This window comes from Festucalex cinctus, chromosome 5, assembly GCF_051991245.1.
Source record: "Festucalex cinctus isolate MCC-2025b chromosome 5, RoL_Fcin_1.0, whole genome shotgun sequence".
In the NCBI taxonomy this organism is placed as follows: domain Eukaryota; kingdom Metazoa; phylum Chordata; class Actinopteri; order Syngnathiformes; family Syngnathidae; genus Festucalex; species Festucalex cinctus.
In genome coordinates this window covers 8,970,759-8,986,159 of record NC_135415.1, presented here as the reverse complement: position 1 = coordinate 8,986,159, position 15,401 = coordinate 8,970,759, and the positions used below count along the sequence as shown (strand labels likewise).

Genomic DNA, 15,401 nt, shown 5'->3' with positions numbered 1-15,401 from the left:
CCAGTCGACTTGCCGTAGAACAATGACGTCACAGCGCTGCAATTTTTAATGTTTGGCGGTTTTTGTGTTTTCTGCCTCCGTCCGTTTATTTCAACCACTTGGTAAAGAAGAAGCAAAATGGAGCGGTATGTGTCACGTTTAACTTTAAATTCAACTTGAATACATCCTACTACCAATTTGGATGACGGCTAATGTTTTTTAAACCCTGTCTTTTTCACTGCGGTCAGGCCAGCCGCCACTCGAAAAGACGAAGTCAAGCCAGCCGCCCCAACGATTCTTAATACTGTGCATTACGGTAACGTGCCGACGTGCCCCTGCGTTGGCCACCTTCAAAATAAAAGCTGAGCAACACCTGGTTTATGGTTTAAAATAAAGAATCATAAAAAAACAACGGTTTGTTATTCCAGAACCAGACCAGTTCTAAGGGACACTACTCCACCCCAGGTATCCAACCAAAGTACTTTGAACAAAATCTGATGTTGGATTTCAAAATAAAACTCATTTGAAAATTGCAATCTCGACTATAATCCCTGATTTAAAAAAATCATTAAAAATTCATGGTTTGTTATCCCAGTACCAAAACAGTTCTAGGGGACACTACAGCACCCCAGGTATCCCGCCAAAGTACTTTGAACAAAATCTGATGTTGCATTTCAAAATAAAACTCATTTGAACATTGCAATCTCGACTATAATCCCTGATTTCAAAAAATCATTAAAAATTCATGGTTTGTTATCCCAGGACCAGACCAGTTCTGAGGGACAGTACACCACCCCAGGTATCCAACCAAACTACTTTGAACAAAATCTGATGTTGCATTTCAAAATAAAACTCATTTGAAAATTGAAATCTCGACTATAATCCCTGATTTCAAAAAATCATTAAAAATTCATGGTTTGTTATCCCAGGACCAGACCAGTTCTAGGGGACACTACACCACCCCAGGTATCCAACCAAAGTACTTTGAACAAAATCTGATGTTGCATTTCAAAATAAAACTCATTTGAAAATTGCAATCTCGACTATAATCCCTGATTTCAAAAAATCATTAAAAATTCATGGTTTGTTATCCCAGGACCAGACCAGTTCTAAGGGACACTACACCACCCCAGGTATCCCCCCAAAGTACTTTGAACAAAATCTGATGTTGCATTTCAAAATAAAACTCATTTGAAAATTGCAATCTCGACTATAATCCCTGATTTCAAAAAATCATTAAAAATTCATGGTTTGTTATCCCAGGACCAGACCAGTTCTAAGGGACACTACACCACCCCAGGTATCCCCCCAAAGTACTTTGAACAAAATCTGATGTTGCATTTCAAAATAAAACTCATTTGAAAATTGCAATCTCGACTATAATCCCTGATTTCAAAAAATCATTAAAAATTCATGGTTTGTTATCCCAGGACCAGACCAGTTCTAAGGGACACTACAGCACCCCAGGTATCCCGCCAAAGTACTTTGAACAAAATCTGATGTTGCATTTCAAAATAAAACTCATTTGAAAAGTTACATCTCGACTATTATTGTTGATTTCAAAAAATCATTAAAAATTCATGGTTTGTTATCCCAGGACCAGACCAGTTCTAGGGGACACTACACCACCCCAGGTATCCAGCCAAACTACTTTGAACAAAATCTGATGTTGCATTTCAAAATAAAACTCATTTGAAAAGTTACATCTCGACTATTATTGTTGATTTAAAAAAATCATTAAAAAATCATGGTTTGTTTTCCCAGGACCAGACCAGTTCTAAGGGACACGACACCATCCCAGGTATCCAGCCAAAGTACTTTGAACAAAATCTGATGTTGCATTTCAAAATAAAACTCATTTGAACATTGCAATCTCGACTATTATTGTTGATTTCAAAAAATCATTAAAAATTCATGGTTTGTTATCCCAGGACCGGACCAGTTCTAAGGGACACGACACCATCCCAGGTATCCAGCCAAAGTACTTTGAACAAAATCTGATGTTGCATTTCAAAATAAAACTCATTGCGACTATTAAGTCGAGATTGCAATGTTCAAATGAGTTTTATTTTGAAATGCAACATCAGATTTTGTTCAAAGTAATTTGGTTGGATACCTGGGGTGGTTTAGTGTCCCCTAGAACTGGTCTGGTCCTGGGATAACAAACCATGAATTTTTAATGATTTTTTGAAATCAGGGATTATAGTCGAGATTGCAATGTTCAAATGAGTTTTATTTTGAAATGCAACATCAGATTTTGTTCAAAGTAATTTGGTTGGATACCTGGGGTGGTTTAGTGTCCCCTAGAACTGGTCTGGTCCTGGGATAACAAACCATGAATTTTTAATGATTTTTTGAAATCAGGGATTATAGTCGAGATTGCAATGTTCAAATGAGTTTTATTTTGAAATGCAACATCAGATTTTGTTCAAAGTACTTTGGCTGGATACCTGGGATGGTGTCGTGTCCCTTAGAACTGGTCTGGTCCTGGGATAACAAACCATGAATTTTTAATGATTTTTTGAAATCAACAATAATAGTCGAGATTGCAATGTTCAAATGAGTTTTATTTTGAAATGCAACATCAGATTTTGTTGAAAGTACTTTGGCTGGATACCTGGGGTGGTGTAGTGTCCCTTAGAACTGGTCTGGTTCTGGAATAACAAACCGTTGTTTTTTTATGATTCTTTATTTTAAACCCTAAACCAGGTGTTGAGCAGCTTTTATTTTGAAGGTGGCCAGCGCAGGGGCACGGCGGCATGTTACCGTAATGCACAGTATTAACAATCGTTGGGGCGGCTGGCTTGACTTCGTCTTTTCGAGTGGCGGCTGGCTTGACCGCAGTGTCTTACCGATATTGCCAATCAAAGAGAAGTCGTTGCGAGACTCGCGACTAATGCCTTCACTTGTACTAAGTGATTATTAATTGATAAGCAGTGGTGACAAAAGTACGGTAACACTAACCACTGTAGTGGGACAGATGCTGTTGTCAAGAAAGTGTAGTTTAAGAAAAAAACTAATCTAGATTCAAACTTGGGACCTCGCGCTTCCGAAGTGAACGCCTACCGCATTATTATATGCCTCGAGCTAGTACATTGATTGATAGCCTACTAGTGATTGATTGGCGCAAAATTTGTACCTGTATTTCTCGTGCGATTCACCGCAAAATATCCACTTCGTACGCAGTGGTTATCTTGCCGTGACCAGCTCTCCCCTTAGCGTGATTTTTCCGTGAACGGACGGTTCTTCTGATTGATCAGATTAGGATGGATGGATTTGTCATCTTTAACTCTTTCAAACAGCCGAAGCAGACACAACGCGCTTTATATAACATAAAACATTAACATTAACAATAACACAAACAAACAAGCAAACTTTTTTTTCCCCACAATGTCAGAAGTAATGTTTTCTGATGTTGACACGAGACACAACATATTCGTCAAAAATCATTCTTTTAGCTGACATGTGACAACCATAACAAACAAACAAACAAAATAATTATTTCAGGACAATGTAACGTCATGGTCCGGAGGTTGAAAAATGTAGTAATAAGCATATCTTAACAACGTATCTATTTTCAAATGTATGAAATAAAAGTAAGAAGTCATCAGAAAAAATAATATTGTACTCCCGTGATTCTTGAAGGCTTAAAAGTATATAGTAACGATTTAAAGTTTGTGTACTGTGTTGAGTCCCACAATTGTGAAGGGTAGTTCATTAATATTCCAATTATAATAATATGTATACATTTTTTCTGTTGTGTATTTGTCGTGTGTAATATACTTAAACATATTCAACATGTTATTTTATTTCTATTTGTGACTTTTGGAAACAGAGGAAGAAAGAGCAGAGTCACTGCAAGGCAGCCAGAGAGGCCCATGCGGGTGCAAGACTCCAACAGGATGAGCACTGTGTACACAACTCCCCGCAGGTTGATTCTTTTAATCTTTTTTGTTTTGTTTTGTTTTGTACAAAAAATGCATAGTTGTAAGGCTTGACAACATGGCCTTAAAACGGTGCTTCTCTATTATTATTTTTTGTTTCACCAGCATTAACGTGCATCAACTTCCACAAAAACAATTACAAATGATGTGAAAACGTGTGCTTTCTTCAAAACATGAGTATAAACATGATCCATAAGAAATTAAGATTATGTTTAAAATTATTACCATCACAAAATGAGTCGTTAAACTGCAACGCCTCTGGCATCTTTAGTGTTTGAGTCTCAACCTCTGTTATCATCTTCTACTACTTAATCCACTACTTGACTGCCATTGACTATTTGAAACAGTAATGTAAAATTTTATCGTGAATGTACCATTAAACCATATCAAACCTAGTTTTCTTGTTTTGTCATTTTAACTTGGAGGTCTGCGCTACCTTCAATATATTGTGATCAAATCATCAAATTGCAAATTGTCTTCACTTTTAATAACGTTGCCATAATGCGGTGCTTCTCCAATAGTGCCCCCCCAAGGGGGCGTGAGACTCCATCAAGGGGGGCACGTTTGACCTCGGGGAACTTGCTTTTTTATTTTTTATTTTATTTTTATTTATTTTTTTACTGTCCGAGAATAAAGTTCAATTGCACCTCCACTACATAAGGGGGCAGTGGTGCTCTCATTATTGGCAGCGTGTGCGCAGGGAGCATTCGCTCGGTGGTGTAGGGGTTTTGTTTGCACTGAGCATGCGCGCTTTGCACACAGCAAAAAAAATCAGCACAAATTATTTTATATATTTTTGTTTTGCAGGTTAAAGTTATTTTTTAATATTGTGCTCCTGAGTTAATGTTGGTGATCAGTTTGAATGCATTATTATTTATTGATTTTATGTCATTTTATTTTTCCGTATCATATGGTTTGACATGGTCAGTCAAAAAATGTTTATAGTTTAATTAAGGATTTATTTATTTATTTTTTATTTTAGTTGCACTTTAAATCTTTTCTGTTACAGTTAATAAAGCCATTCTTTGTTGTAAGTTGGTCCACATTTCTCTCTTTTTTAAATTCTCTTATACGTTAATACGGATAGAGTGTTATGCAGAGGTGTGCTTATAACAATTTTATAGACGAAAATGATACTATTTATAGTCGCGGGGGGGAGGGGGGCCGCGAGATGTTTTCTTCTTACTGGAGGGGGGCATGACAGAAAATAATTGAGAAGCACTGCTATAATGCAAGTTTTTTTCAACAGTCTTCCTTTTAAAATGGAGTAATATTTGAACACTTTTTTTTTTTTTTTTTTTTTTTTACTGGCTTCTGATTTCAGAATTTATTACACATCAATTTATGTATGTATGATGTAGTAAAGAGGCTATCATCATTTCGCCCGCAACGAAAATTGAATTTAGAACCCTTTGAACTAATAGAATGTGTGCTGGTATTACTATACACACCAAATGACGTTATGATGTATTTTTCCCACATATTGCAGGATAAAAAAAAAAAAAAAAAAAAAAAAAAAAAAAAAAAAAAAAAAAAGAATAAATTCCCCCCCCCCCCCCCCCCCCCCCCCCCATCCATTTTCCCAATATCATGCAGCCCTAGTAGGCTATATATTGACATTTGGGGCACCTTGTATACTATACAGTACATATTGTATATGTTTTTATTGTTGAGCGCAGTGCAAGTGGAGCCAGTATGCCACGTAGCAGCTCCATTTATGGGTTTGGAGGAGCCGAGAAAATCAAAGATCCACGGCCCCTGAATGACAAAGTTTATGTTCAGCAGTGCATCAGACAGCTGCATGAGGTATGTTTGGGTGTGGCAGTGTGTCCACTGTATGCGCCACATACATGGATTTGCTTCTCAATTTTAGGAATGCTTATCTTCCCCAGTATTTTAATCAACTTCTTAATTGTTCAACCTTAAGAATGATCAAAAGATACTTCACCTGGTTGACCAGCTAGAATAGCTTGAAAAAGGGTATCCTGGGCATTTTCAACTTCAACTATATCTTGCAAACCTTGTAACAGATTACCGGTAATAAAAAAAACAAAAAAAACAAAGTGTGCCACGTTATCTTTAATATAAATGTATTTGCTTTTTGATTCAGTTCCTGACAGAGCGTGGCTACAACGTTGCACCGAAGAGCCTCCAGTCACCGTCCACCAAGGAGTTTGTCAAGATCTTTGAGTTCATCTATTGTCAGATGAACCCCACTTTTGAAATGCCAAGCTCCAAAGCGGAGGAAGAGGTTCCAGCTCTACTCAAGTCACTCAGGTTACTAAGTATCCTATTTCACTTTGCTTATTTGCTTATTTGCCTGAAGTCTTCCTCTCTATGATTTTTTGTTTTATGAATCGCATGGTCAAGACTTTGTCCTCTCACCAATTCAGCCATCCTTTTTTTTTTTTTTTTTTAAATATATTTCTCATCCTCATTAAGGTTATGTGCGGTCCCTGTCATGTGCTGAGGTTGGATCCCAAAGCGCAGACACAAATAAGATTTTAACTATTTATTCACATCGAGAGGCATGGAACAAACTTGACTAGACGAGAAACATAGAGAGTTGCACAGAGAGACAGTGTTAACAAAAGTAATAATCCGACAAATAGTGATGGGCAAAATGAACCGCGGCTTCGAAGCTTGTGTCGAGTAACGGTGGGCGTGGAAAACGAAGCCTCGTTTTGAAGTGCGTGTCGGTGACTTAAGGTCACGTGACCGGGAAAATAAAGCCTCGTTTTGTGCCAGGGTCGTCGAGCGGAAACGGTCACATGACCAGGCTCGCCCTCCATGGCTCGCGTTTGTTGGTGTGTCACGAGGGCATTTAACAGGTTGCATCCGATGCGATCGCGTGGCAAGTTGAGGCAGACGGAGACGGAGAGCAAAAGAGAGCCAGTGAGAGAGAGACAGATTTTTTTTTCCAGAGACATTGTGAGGAGTATTGTTTTGCGAATTATTATATTTAAGTCAGTTAGTTTCAGTCAGACAAAATAGATTAAGTCCCACTGCATTGCATACAATTGTTTTCTTAAACAAAAATCAATAAATATTGGTTTGTGAAATTATATGCGTGCATTGATGTCTTTATTGAAAGATTCAAACAAGTTATCAACAAGTAATAATGATTCTTCAAGACTTCATTGCGACATTACAATATTAAATACAGCTGCAATTCTACACTACTGCAGCAGAGGGCAGTAAAGAGTCAATATGAATGAAACACCGAGTAGTGAACCTTTGGATGGAACAGTTGGGCCAATGCCTCATTGGTTCATGAGGTTTCACTTTGCCCATCACTACTGACAAAGACACACTTCTCAGACCGCTACTACAGACAGTGTATCGATCTGATTGGTTGTGACTAAGCAAAGGATTAAAGATTGACACCACATAGCCTAAAACCAGTAGAAACTAGATGCTGGTTACATCAGTTCAAAACAGACACTTGTTACATCAGTACATAACAGACACTTTACCTCACGGTCATGAACCCAACTTAACAGGTCATGAGCTCAAACTTAACCCTGGTGTGACCCAGACATGACAGTCCCTGGTCTGGTCGCTACTCATTCCAAGAAGGGCATGTGGGCAAACGAGCATTCACATTTCACACTCACTCACATTCAGACCAATGGACAATTTTTACCCTTCAATAAACCATATCGTGCCTGAATTTGGAATTTGAGAGGAAGCCTTTGTGCTTGGGCACGTGCATACTGAGGGGCTGCCACCATCAATTCTGTACCCAAGATGCTGGCAGGTCTGAATCACTAGCCTTCACGCCGATAGTCATGTAGTCCTATAGGATGGTGATCATGGTTGCCAGCCAAAGTCTATAAATAAAGCACTGGGGGAAACCCTGTGTTCTGATTTTTGAAGGATTGTGACATACAAGATAACACATGCTCTTTTATTTAGTTTTAGTATTTTGACAATTTGACACCTGGAAAGTGTTGATCAAAAACATGCTCGGTTAAATTTCAAATGATATCAGACTTTGGTAAATGTATCCTCTCTTTTGCTGTCTCTCTCTTTTTATGATACAGATATCCGTTTGTTCTGTCAAAGTGTTCCATGTATTCCGTGGGTGCTCCCCACACATGGCCTCAGGCATTGGGTGCCCTCATGTGGTTAATTGACAATATCAAGGTGAATGGCATCCTTATTGCATTAAAAGAATGTTGCTTGAGTAATTGGAATTTGAGATGACATTTCTGCTCTGTTGTGTCACCAGATCCACGCACACCATGCGCACCAGCAGGATCTGCTCTTCAGGGACTTCTGCGAAGACAGCGACAACATTGATGACAGTGTAGCGTACAACAAGGTACTTTGATTTACATTGACTAGACAAGTCATCCAACCAGCTTTTTGATAGCTCCTGTCCTCATTAGGGTTGTGAGTGAGCGGAGCCTATCCTTGGAAATTTTGGGGAAAAGGTTTTGTACACCCTTCGCTGGTTGCCAGCCAATCCCTGTTTGTGATTTTGATATCCTGCAAGGAAATTCAAGCAGAAACTCTCTTAAAAACTGACAAGTTCAGTGGATGCAAAAATTGCACACCAACCAAATGGCATGCTGTCAAATAGGGGTCCTGTGTTAAAGTGACCTGTTTAGATATTCTTGATTGAAATAGTTCATTTGAGTTTGACGAATTGGCAGCAGTAGCACTTGAATTGTCGTGATTATTCAACATTCCATGATGCAGTCAAATAGTCGTTCCCTCGTTGCTTCTCTGAGAACAATGTCCATTTCGTCCATTTCCCGTGGCATAAGTCTTTCCTACCTTAATCTGTACGGTAACAGCTCCACGTCATACATCATTTTGAGCTATTCATCTAGTGTCTGAGATCCCGCATTTGAGCCATTTCTTTGTGATGGCTCATTTTCCATTATTGGATTAGGTATTGTGTATAAAGAATAAAAATACAAATATCTCTGGCAATTTATTCCCTGATTTACTTTTTTTTTTTTTAAACCGATCATCAAAATAAGAACATACCGTGGGCAAAACCATTATCCTGGTCACGTGACCGTGATTCGTTCACTTGAATCGGAGTTTGCTAACGCAATGGACAAGAGGAAGGCCGTGTTTGATTCCCAAATACTGCGTCAATTCTGATCCGTTTTAATTCCTCAGCACGTCAGGTTTCATGTCATTCTATGTAGGGGTGGGGCTGTGGGCGGTAGCCTCTCCTAATGTGGGCTAAAGCGTGCTGAGTACACATGTCGTTGGCCTGGCAGAGTAAAAGTCACCCGGATGTTTATCATCCAGGTTATGAACCGTCCACAACTTCATTTCCAGAGTGACCAATGTCAATGGTGACTTGACTGGTAATTTGAGCCTCTGTAACACGCAACTTGCAATCGGTCCCTAACTTCTACTCGCTACGGGCTGGCTGAATATATCCTCCTTATCCAGCCTCACTTTCATCTTCACTTTCCGCTGGACATAAATCTTTGGCGAGTCCCCCGTGGCTGTACTGCTTTTGAAGAAGTGCTTCTTTGCAATAGGGCGTAATAGGGCCTTTGATATCAGCCGTGGGACTTTTGTAGTCATTGCCTGCCATGTTATTCTATGTGTTTAAAGCACACGATATGTCACGATTACGTGACTGTCCGAACATGGCCGACACTGTACTTAATGCAAAAGTATTCATAAAAAGTACTATAAAATCATAATCGCTCAGCATAAATTTAATATTTTTTTTCAGGGATGTGTTGAACTTAACCATTTCATAGACTAGCTGGTTTGTTTTTAATAAATCTGTTGCTTTTTTTTTACTCCAAAATGTATCATTGGGAGCTTTGGTGACATAAACATTATGCTGTCATTTGCATCAACTATTTAGAAAAATCTGAATCATTTGCGATGTATTGTGTAGGACTCATGGAATAAAAATGGAAATTCTTGGTGGGCCAGATTAAAGAACAAAGCTGGCCACCCCTGATTTAGAGTCCAACATCCATGTTTATGAAATGTGGGAGGAAGCTGAAACCAGAGTACCTATACAAAACCCAAGCATGGGGGGAGTCCATACAGGCAAGCAGAGGCTGAGATTGCATTGCTGAACCTCAGACCGGTGAGGCAGATATGCTGACCAATTGACTTTGACTCGGTCATGCTGCAACCTGGATAATTCGATGCACTACAAGAGCTGTATGTACAAAGCCATGAACTGATTTAGATCCCAGGAGGTGATCTAATTAACAGCCTGCTACCATCTACCTACACAGTGCAGGTGTGCTTATTTCATCCAAAATGTTCTTCCATCTGCAGCTTTTCATGGACTACACAGCAACCACATACAAAAAGTTCATGCAGGGCGAGGACACCTATGAGGCTGACGACGAGGCCTTTATCACTGAATTGAGTAACCTCTGTTTATAGCAGTTGTATTACATATATTTTTTTGGAAACAGGATGTAATAAAATTGACATTTTACTCTGTGTTTTGTGTGGTGGGATATTGTGTCTGCATTGGCTTGTGTGTGTGCTTTCACAGAGAAGATGTGCAATTATGATGCAGAGCTCGTGGTTGCCATGGAGCAGAAGCACAGGATGCTTTTGGAAGAGGTTGAACAACTGGAGAAAGAAAACCATAAGGTCCTTATCGCACAGATATGAGACATTTTGTGACTGTGCGGTGTTTGGCATCAAGTGTATGAACGGGAACAATAGTGACAGTAGGCTCATTTGCCATTGATTTTATGACCAGCAAACACCTCTCTCTTGCCTGACAGGACCGTCTCAAGGTCAAGAGAATGGAGCATATGAGGCTTCAGTCGGACCTCCAGAAGCTGCACAACTATCACGTCAATCTGGATGCCTTCCAAGCTCAGCGAGAGAAAGAATGCTTGGAGCTGGATGATGAGCTCAACTGTGCTGGTAAACGACCAGCATTACTTTCAGTGAAAATACCCTCTTTCTTTTTCTCACCCAAAGTAAGTGAAAAAATGATCATTTAATTGCACTCTTTATTTTGTTCTTCACTTCTGCAGTCAGCACTCAGGAGTCTCTGAAACTCGAGCAGGGCGAGCTGCTGAAGGTCCTGCAAAACCAAAAGTACAAACCGGCCGACGTACAGAGGATCAACCAGGAGAAGCGGGAGCTTCAGCAGGCCATCGTCAGTCATAGCAAGTCTCTGGAACAAGTTGAGCAGCACAAGTGGAGCGAACAGATTGCGCTGGCCAAAGCCAAAGAAAAGGTATTCCCATGAATGATGAAGGACATTCGGTATTAATTATCTCTGTTTATAGATGCTAGCTAGGCAGGTTGCTTTATTTGTCAGAGGTGACCTCACTATCCTTTCCCATAAACATTCCAGACAGAGTTGAAGCTTAACGAATATCACAAGTTGGCCCGCAAGCTGAAGCTGATACCGATGTCTGCGGAGAATGCCGGTGGCCATGACTTTGAACTCAGGCCTTTTGAATGTGGACCTGGGAACGTCCACCTCAAACCATAGATACAGGTACTCAATGGATTTGCTCCCATTTGATACTTTGGCCTATTGTACATTTACTCTGAATCACAGAATAAGAATTGAGAGCACAAGCGTCAATGTGTGCCTTCAGGTGACTCTAGCAAGCCTCTGCCAATTTCCGTGGAAGTCTATTGTTTTGTTGAGGGAATATTTGCTTCCAGGTTGAAGTACCAGTAATTGAGATTGATTTTGAAAAATAAACTTGAAATGAATGATGGATCATCCAGCATTTTTTACAATGGCTTCCTATGTGATGACGCTTTTGATTCATTCCTTATTCTGTGCTCTGCACCGCTTTGTGTGTCGCATTGTAGAATCTTTTGAGAAAGCTGATCAGCGATGTAGAATAGGAGCGTAGTCGACTGTTCAACAGCAAATTCAGCCTGGAGCAGTCATGTGAACAGGTGACGAAAACTGGATCACGCTTTTTGTCGGGGTACACACATGCGCACACATAGTGATCTCCCCTGAATCGCTCGCATGATTTTCAGCTGATCCTGATCATATATCCAGGTCATGTAATCCAAAAAGGACGAATCAAGGCAATTTAATTGTTGAAGGTGTCAACTTGACTTATTTATATATCGACAAATGTTATCGCAATGTCAAATGTTCTTTTATCGATGAATCTGCAACTAATACAATACGTGTTGCGGGTGCAAATTGAGTTGATAACTGCTTTGTTCCTACTTTAGGTGAACTCCAACATCCTCGACAAGGGAGACGACCTGAAGCAGCTGAGAGAGCAGATCCGCAAGGTGGATGAGCGCTGGGAAGCAAGCCGAAAGGTATGAATTACCGTACACCTGCCACCTGGAGCAGACATGCAGTAATAAGCACATGTGATCTATGTGGTGCGTGTGTACGCAGGAGGCGGAGCGAGAGGAAAACGAGTGGGTAAAGGATGTGGAGATGGTGGAGCGCAATCGCAATCTTCTGGAGGAGAAGGTCAACTGCGGTTGCGAGGAAGCTGTGCAGCAGCGTAATGCACTGCAGCAACAGTGAGTGGTTGGTACGGTGGAAAATACTAGGGATAGACCAATTATTGGCCGGGCCAATTATCGGTGCAGATATTTGGAATTTTGACCACTATCGGCATCGGCTGTTTTTCGAATGTTAAGGCCGGTAAAGTTGGTATCTCCCCGAATGGTGAATGCTTGCGAACATAGCAAATTAAAGGTTTTCGTCAGGATTTGTAAAATGTTCACAGACGGTTTTTACTTTATGCCTAAGACATTTTGAACATATTCAGACAGTTTTTCACTGTCTGCGAAGATCTTTTGAAACCTTTTACAAACCCTGAGGAAAACCCCAAATTAGCTACATGTCGCTCAGTGAGATCCAAATAACTTTTCATTTATGGATTTATTTAAATTACCACTTTATGAAAATGATGCTGACATTGGGAACTCCTCACACATTTTAGAAAACTTTATTTACAGTAAAATACTTTAGGGAACTCTTTACTTGCTTAGTTTTTAATTTATCTTAACTTATGCTGATAACCCTGGAAGCCCCCTACAATTTTGTTATAAATTGTAAACAAAGCTATAAATTCTTTGTAATTAAAATTCAAAGAAAAGGTCATTTAAAAAAAATGACACTAATATTTTTCTTTTACTGCAAATGAATATCTGTTATCGGTCTCCTTGACTACTAATAATCAGAAATGGTACCTGCCTTGAAAAAAACAATTTGTCACTAGAAAATGCCGAAACTAATGTTTGTGAAGGTGGAATTTTTGACAGCTCCCTTGTTGGATTGTGCAGGTTACCAATAAAGTTTTTTTGTCCTTTTGATTACTGTACTAACATTTTAATATGACCTTTCAGCATGTGTATTGTTGAATTCACGAGTTCTCCAAATTTTGGTTCCATTAATCCACTTTAGAAAATGTCATAGGAATTGACAATTGCTTAGTTTTGACAAAAAAATAGAAATGTTGTGAACAATTATTATTTTTGTCACAGTAAGCAAGCTAATGTTATGAGAGGAAGGTTGTAGTTTTTAAAGAACAAAGTCATCTTTACAAGAATAAAGATGTATTGTCGGGATGAAAAGTCACTGGACTGAAGTGTTTTTACTAGTCTCTAATAAAATATTTAAGTGAAAGTTAAATTAGGGAAGAAAGTTTTCTTTTAACAATTGAATATTATGTTTTTTATTATGGAAAAAAATGCATCTTAATTTTACACATAATGTGTGGCGAGACACTCCAGAGACCCAAATACTGTATTTGTCTACAAGAAATTAAAAAGTAAATTTTCCATAATCTCTCCTTTAAATTAACTTGTGTCATTGAGGTACCACCTGGTGCTGCTGGAGACCAACGAGAAGAGACGAATGGTCGCCAGCAACCTCACAAGCGTGTTCACCAGAGCAGCAGATCACCTGTCTGCCACAGAGGTAAGCCTGTCACATTCTTATCCATTCAGCACATCTAGGAAGCGGCCATGAGAGTCTTAAGTGCTGTCTTGTGTTGCTGCTGTGCCACAGAATTGTATGCAGGAACTCAACAGCCACGGGCAGCACTGCCACAACAAAGTGCTTGAGGAGAATGAAAAGGCCACGCAGGACCTTAAGATGTTGGTAGATTTTAAGGTGAAGGTGCAAAAAGTCTGCGAAGATTAAAAGAAGTTCATGTAAGAAGTTCAGGAGTTTTGTTAATGTTAATAAAGTATTTGAAATAAAAAGTTAATGTAGCCTCCTTAGTTTTACTCAACCCCAAAGCTAATGGCACTTATTTATTTATTTATTGTATTCATTACAGTGAGCAGAATGCTCATTGGAATGAATGAACTGCAATTAGAGAGTCAGAAGTTGTACAGAACTTGGAGCAAATGAAAGGCTGCAAACAATTACTAATCGATGTAATAAGTTTTTCTTTTTTTTCCCCCCGAATCAGGATTTTTATTCGTTTTTTCTCCCATCCCTTTATTCAAAAACATCACATTATTTCGGACTACCATGTAAAAAATGCACAAACAAACTGATTATGACAACATATGTCACCTGCACATTTATGGTATTTAATTAAACTTTTTTTTTTTTAATGTATTTTTTTTAAGATGCTTATTGCTTACTTACGCTCACCATATGAACTATTCAAATTGTAATAGGCCTTAGTTTTTACTAAACCTAAGGCATTTTCGAGAGCTTGAGACACTGCAGTGTCTTCCTGGTTTCTCCACCGTGTAGAAAAAAAGCACACGAAACAAGAAAGGTCTAATCAGACAATAAATGTTTCAAGTTATTAAATACCAACAAAGCTTGCTTTGTCTTAACCCTCCTCAATGTCTTTCCAAACTCTTAAACTTCCTTACAAAAAATAAAAAACAAAGATCACATTTAATAATTCTACATCTCTGAATAAACTGCTTTACCATTATTATCAAACTATTAATATTATTTCCCTTTTTCTGTCTTATGGGCCCTAACCAGAACTACAGTTAGACCATCTCTTTCAAAATAAAACAATGACGTTGACATTCACCACAAGCTGATTAAAAGAAAATTTCATAATGCTAATAATATTCCATTTTGTGTGTGTGTTTTTCATGCCTAATCTGCTAAATGCAATAGTATTTGACTGCAATTTACCTTTACATTGTATTGGTTCAGCTTTTGTGTAATGTGATAACTGTCCCTCTTGAGGTCACTGTTTACCCACTAAAGCCAACTTTAGAAGTTCCATCCATCCACCCCATCCATCCTGTATCCTTTTTATGAATATTTTTGTTAACACTCGGAATAGGTCTCACATTTGTAACCTCCAGATTTGTCATTTTCTTCTTTGTTCACAAACTTTCTGGCAAAGCTTAGCTAATACCTTCACAATGGCGTACACTCTCAATTTTAAACACGTGGTGACAATTTTGCTTAAATATTTGTGCCATTAATGTTGTTAGTGTTTCAGTGATAAATGATAATACAGTGCATTACTTTCATACATACTATAATCTACACTGCACTATCACTCTGTTGAAACATTG

At 38.8% G+C, this 15,401-nt stretch overlaps 2 protein-coding genes across 2 annotated transcripts; both read left to right on the top strand.

Moving 5' to 3' along the window:
- Nucleotides 1-3: 3 nt before the first annotated feature.
- LOC144019404 (kinetochore protein NDC80 homolog) lies at nucleotides 4-6,311 on the top strand. The gene is made up of 4 exons (XM_077522439.1): nucleotides 4-125; nucleotides 3,815-3,910; nucleotides 5,603-5,729; nucleotides 6,034-6,311. Exons 1-4 carry the CDS (start codon nucleotides 118-120, stop codon nucleotides 6,262-6,264), a joined length of 462 nt encoding a protein of 153 aa, XP_077378565.1. The 5' UTR covers nucleotides 4-117; the 3' UTR covers nucleotides 6,265-6,311.
- A 1,617-nt stretch (nucleotides 6,312-7,928) lies between these two features.
- On the top strand, nucleotides 7,929-14,071 carry LOC144019403 (kinetochore protein NDC80 homolog). Its single transcript, XM_077522438.1, is given in 12 exon segments — nucleotides 7,929-8,072; nucleotides 8,158-8,250; nucleotides 10,203-10,296; nucleotides 10,429-10,529; nucleotides 10,667-10,811; nucleotides 10,925-11,130; nucleotides 11,251-11,397; nucleotides 11,724-11,813; nucleotides 12,105-12,197; nucleotides 12,280-12,410; nucleotides 13,713-13,815; nucleotides 13,906-14,071. Coding segments are annotated over 12 exon segments (1,413 nt in total). The 5' UTR covers nucleotides 7,929-7,997; the 3' UTR covers nucleotides 14,041-14,071.
- Nucleotides 14,072-15,401: the final 1,330 nt, after the last annotated feature.

Bases quoted from the DNA above. Each gene is read 5' to 3' on its own strand.
- LOC144019404 (XM_077522439.1), top strand. The intron at 3,911-5,602 runs GTTGATTCTTTT...TGTTGAGCGCAG, and splicing joins GTGTACACAACTCCCCGCAG to TGCAAGTGGAGCCAGTATGC. The intron at 5,730-6,033 runs GTATGTTTGGGT...TTTTTGATTCAG, and splicing joins GCATCAGACAGCTGCATGAG to TTCCTGACAGAGCGTGGCTA.